The sequence below is a fragment of the Micropterus dolomieu genome, linkage group LG08 (genome assembly GCF_021292245.1).
Source record: "Micropterus dolomieu isolate WLL.071019.BEF.003 ecotype Adirondacks linkage group LG08, ASM2129224v1, whole genome shotgun sequence".
NCBI lineage: Eukaryota > Metazoa > Chordata > Actinopteri > Centrarchiformes > Centrarchidae > Micropterus > Micropterus dolomieu.
Genome location: NC_060157.1, coordinates 28098692 through 28104061, shown reverse-complemented (window position 1 = coordinate 28104061; position 5370 = coordinate 28098692). Strand labels below are relative to the sequence as shown.

Below are 5370 nucleotides of genomic sequence, written 5' to 3'. Positions count from 1 at the left end.
ATCTTAGAAGAACTACAAATCTGGAGGAGGGGGAACGTGCAGGGAAGTATTTTGAATTTCTCCTTAAGTCTTGTCTTTTCACTGCCATGTCCCAATCTGGTCTGCTTCTTTTCCCTGCAAACAGGGCGTCAATTAACATTCCAACTCTAGGCCTGTCAAGGCACTAGAAATCAATTATGCCTCACCTCTTCCCAGAGGTTACCCTCTTTTCTTTCTACTGTAGGCATAATAACAGCAGAGAGAAAGTGAGTAAATCATGGGCCTGGCCCTCTGTACTCCCCTTTGGATGCACAGTCACCAGCTTGCTGCTGCTCAGTGTCATCCTTTTTTATGTGAAGCCTTGACCTAGAGCATCATACTTGAAGATGAAAAATAGCAGTGTTGTTGTTACATAAACGTTTTCTTATAAACTAAAAATCCTAGTAAATCTACACTATGTTCACAGAATTTCTGCATTTGATTGTAATTAATTGTACTCTAAGGAGTACTTCCAAAAATAATGAAAGATCCTGCAGCCCTGACCACCAAATGTTTCCAAATGGAATTCCAATCACCACTAAATTCCCACAGGCCTTCCTCTGGGGAATCTGTTAGCTAGTGTACTGTACTGACGGGTGCAGCCGGAAACCCTTATGTTCAAGCCACGGCCTTAAAATTCCCGAAACCATGGAGCTGTTTTCGTCAGGGATGAGTCGGCAGTCTTGACAGCCATGGTGCTCAAATTGTCTTGCTCCGTAGCAGTATTTGAACACCGCTCTAAAAACTGAGCCACAACAATATTTGTTAGAATTTCTCACTTACGTTCAAGTTTTGTCATTTCATAAATATTTGACACAGTGCTGGTGTTTTCTGCACACTGCATTTTTCCTTTTCATATATTTCTTATGTGAAAGACAATGCTTTTTAAAATGATAATTTCCTCGTTATTTCTTCCAAGATGAGGGATGACTTGAGAAAGCATTCTCTATATGCATTAAAGCACCAATACAATGAAGTACAATGGTAGTAGATAGTAGAATCTTCCCTGACTAAGACAGACATGTTTTGGTGGTTCTCTGCTTCTAATAGTGGACACTTTCCTTTGACACATTCAAATTCAAAGATGTAGGAAAATTCTATGCTCCAGGAAATACATGGTCATATCAAGATGAAGGCCACAGTTTCCAATAACAAATCACTTTCATTGTGAATTGAAATTACTATTGACTTCTGTGTTGCCTGATTCACTTCACAAAGCTGTGTCAGAGCTTGAACCTCAGTAATGTAGTTTAGGCAGATACTGACATCTTCTGACTGCTGAATGGACTGCAGCACTGATTCTGATGAGAGATGGTATATCAGGTAAGTATTTAAGTATTTTCACTGTTTAAACTGCTGCAACTCTCGGAGAGTGTTTCAGCATGTTGCTGAGCAACACAACTTCATGGATCCAGATAGTGAGCAGATTCAATACTGTAGTCTTCTTTCTTGATCCACAGTCATAATTCTGGAGATTTCTTTTCCAGTCAGAGCATCAAAATCAAAACACAAGTCACAAATACAGAAACCAAGAGTGACGGACCATTTAATGATCTTCAGAAGTAAGTTAAACAACCATTTATTTTACAGTTTAAAATGTCCTCATGGAGGAACAGCAAAGTACACTCAAAATGAAGATTGATCAAAAGACAGTTTTCATATTAATCACCGTTTTAAGTTTGTTTGTTTTTTGTATTTTCTTCTCATTTGTTTATCAAAAATTATAAGTGCCTTCAACACAACCATGACAGTATTCAGCTTGCAGTCATAGAAATATTTACACCACAAAACTGACAAGCATGGTTTTACTTTCAGCATCGGTTTCACACACCTCATCTCCTGTCTCTTTCAGACTGCTTTGTTTTGTTGCACAAAACAAAAAAGGACCCTGAAGAAAGACAATTATAAAGGGGGGAAATACACAAGAGCACAGATTAAGGACATTAGTATTTACAGCTTGGCTCAAGGAGACAGTTAAGGACAGGGATGGAGACTTATGATCAACACATCCATTAGCGGCATGATGATAAGTTCAACTCACATTCTTTGCCTCTGTGATTTTACTTTACAATATGAGATTTGAAAATAAAGCATGCTATAGCACATCTGTCATGAAGTCACAGCTTAAATGACTTCAGGGTGCAGTCCTTAATATGCAAGAGGATGATTTTCAGACAGGAGGGGGCAGTAGAGGACCACATCAGGGAGAGGATAAAAGGAATACAAACAGAAATGCAACCCTACAATACAATGGTTCCTTCAAAATGAGGATACTATTTCATAATGTAAAAGCACTGTAGTAACAGAGTTGGGTTGATGGACAATACAAAACCAATGAATCAAGTCTGCCCTCTGAGTGGCAAAATACAAAGTCACATATGAAAATAGGTTCTGATCAACTTTTGTTTTTTTTTTTTTGTTTTTTTTTTAAAGATACATTGCGTGAGTTGAGCGTTTGCAAAAGACATTTTGGCACTGAATCAATTAAAAAAAACAAATAAATAAAAAAAAAAAAAAAAACACCTTCCTGTGAATATCGCTCCTGGATACAACAGATCCTTTCACCCTCTTGCCCCTTCTCAAAGAAAGAAAGAAAACATTGGAACTTGATGATCTGTCTTGTAAAATAATTCACTTGGTCTCTCCACATTACTTCAGTCTTTAAATATGTATAATATTTACAGTTTCACAATTGTCCACAATACCCTTAGGCTAGAAGATGCAAACAAAAATAAACAAATTAAATATTCTTTATATAGTCCCCTGTTGAGGCATTGAGTGTAAACTGTACAACTCTAAACGTCCCCTCACGAGTTCCTGGGGCAGGGAACACTTTGGGATGGAGAGTTGAGTCCGGAAATGACGTAGAAGTTGATTGATGGTGAAGGAGCAAAAGCAGTTTGATTGATCAGGCGGAAATGATTCTTTATCATTTTCCAGGCAATGACTTTCTTTTATCTTGCACAAGCATGATGGCTGATCACGAGAGTAGTTCCTTTACATGTATCATTTTATACTCAAATCTGTACAGAGTTCACAATTTTTTCCTTAACATAGTGCAATGACTTCTCACATCGTTTGTGTTTAAAATAAAAAAAATCACAATCACTTTTATGAAGGTAAAAAATATCCCATAGGAAGGTCTCAATCCATAGATTTATGAATGCTATGAATTAGAAAAGGCTATGCACAACACCTCCAAAAATGGCAAAAATGAAATGACATGTCACATATGATCATCAAAAATCCTCGTTCAACCCTTCAGATCCTCTCTGTAAAGGTATAGTTTTTGGAATTCAATGTCATTGAATGACTTAAGGACTTGGTGAAGTGAAGAAGAAAAGGTGAGTGCATGCTAAATTACATTTTTCAAAAAAGTCAAACTCATAAAAATATGAGGCAATTCCAGTTTACAAAACTGGACAAGTCCAAAAGGGCTGGTGTTGGCTTTGTTCAGGTAAAAATGGAGGTAACTAAACAGAGGCAATGACAATCATGAGGTGAGGAGAAATGCTGGAGATGCTGTTGAGAAGGTCCGGGGCCAGGCGCGAAAGGTGGCTCTCCGAGAATTCACACGGTGGGAAAATCTGCACCACATAAGCTGGCTGTGAATTCAAAAATGAAAATAACACGATGAGGTAGGAAACTAAATCTTCATATTTCATTATGAAACACAGGTAAATTTGGAAAAAGAAAGGTAGAACAGAAAACTTTTCAGTGACCACAGACCTGATTAGAGCCAGGGTTGGGAACATTGATGATGCCAGCTGCCTGTTTGGCTTGCAGGTAGGTGATGAAGCCACTTTTCAAGGCTTGGGTTTGACCAAGGACATCTTCTTGGTCTCGACCACAGGGTAGGGCCAGTAGCAAACAGTAGTCATTCTCCACCTGCCAAGAATGACAAGTCTTTATCACCAATTTAAACATAAACACACATCTCCACAACTAAGACAAATGCTTTCTTTTTAGAACAGAACAGAACATTGACCAGGTTATTGGCTACAACATATGAATTTGCAATATTATGATTAGTCTCATTAAATATTTTCACCCAAATATTAGAATCTGCTTTTTAGGTAGTAAAAAGCAAAATACTTACAGTCATTCTGCGTGCCACACTGTCCAGCTGGGAAGCCTCAAGCCTCATCCTCTGGACAATACGCAGAAGAGGACCTCCCTCTGGGGGCGGCAGGGAGCGCTGGGCCAGTATGGTGTTGCCAGAAACAAAGTGCAACTGGACAGCAGCCTGGTCGTTCTTCAGTGCCAACAGGCCTTGCCATACAATAGGATATTTCTGTACATAAAACAAAAAATATATATATTTTTTAAAAACAAATTTTTGTCTTTGTTATTGTCTTGAAAGTTTGCTCCTTGTATGATGACACTGCTGGCCAATTTGTCTTCCTACCGTCAAAAGCTGCACCATGTCAACGGAACGATGTCCTGAATGTTCCAGCTTCACATCAGGCCGTGGCTGCATTGAACCTGCTGGTGGAGGTGTGGGCAGGAAGGCTGGAGGGCCTTTCTGTAGAGATAGATCTGGCTTGTGAGTAAGAGCCATAGGGGAGGTCAAGGAAGATTGGTATGAGGGTGAGATCGTATCCCCTGGTATTCGGGAAATGTGTGAGACATCTGAAGAGGTAGCATGGCGAAGATGGGAATTCTCAGGCTTGGAATCACTTCCTCCCCCATGTGACTGAGACATTTTACTCCTGTGAACCAGCTCAGGCTCACGAGGGACCTGGTTAAGAAAATACATACCAAATAAGTAAAGCTATGCATATTTTGTATGTTTATATGAATATCTTTAACTTGAAAATGCAAAATATACACACTATATAATCAAATGCTCAAATACGTCTAAAGCCAATAATAGATATCATATCAAGTGACCTGTGAAGATGTAACGCCTTGGTTAGCCAGGTTGTGTCCCGATGAAGAATGTCCTGTGAACTGGGAAGGGAACCCTCGCATGTCTCGATATACTGGAAAGGAGCCTGCACCTCCTGGATGCACCAGCTGAACCCCATGAGAGTGAGGAGACACCATGACGGGACTTGATGCGTGGACGCCCCTGATTCGACTTTCGTTGGAGGGTGGATGTATCAGCTTTCCTTCTAGTGGTTTAAGAGATTCTTTTGTGGAATGTTCACTGCTCTTCCCCACTATAGGACTCTTTGAAGGTCCAGAGATGTTGCTTGAAGACGTTGTTCCAGTCTCTGAGGTCCGTGACTGTCTTGCTTCTACAGCAGCTTGCTCTCCCAGTTGCTGATGCATGAGGATGCGCTGGTGCATGTCTCTGTACTGTTCCATACGTATGCTTGGGTGGAGCCCTCTGTGATCACTGTGAAT

General features: G+C 39.9%; 1 protein-coding gene across 3 annotated transcripts in view; it reads right to left on the bottom strand.

The window, feature by feature from the left end:
* Positions 1–1581: 1581 nt before the first annotated feature.
* The window catches only part of spen (spen family transcriptional repressor), a 28260-nt gene continuing 24471 nt past the window's right edge, over positions 1582–5370 (bottom strand). Inside the window, exons 12-16 of one of the 3 annotated variants that reach the window (XM_046055304.1) lie at positions 4912–5351; positions 4427–4759; positions 4118–4312; positions 3748–3906; positions 1582–3623 (exon numbers count right to left, since the gene is read on the bottom strand). In XM_046055304.1, coding sequence (XP_045911260.1) covers positions 3492–3623; positions 3748–3906; positions 4118–4312; positions 4427–4759; positions 4912–5351 — 1259 coding nt within the window. In that variant the 3' untranslated portion in view covers positions 1582–3491. Of the gene's footprint in view, positions 3624–3747; positions 3907–4117; positions 4313–4426; positions 4760–4911 lie in introns of all 3 variants that reach the window. The other 2 variants (XM_046055303.1, XM_046055301.1) reach the window with 2 other exon arrangements.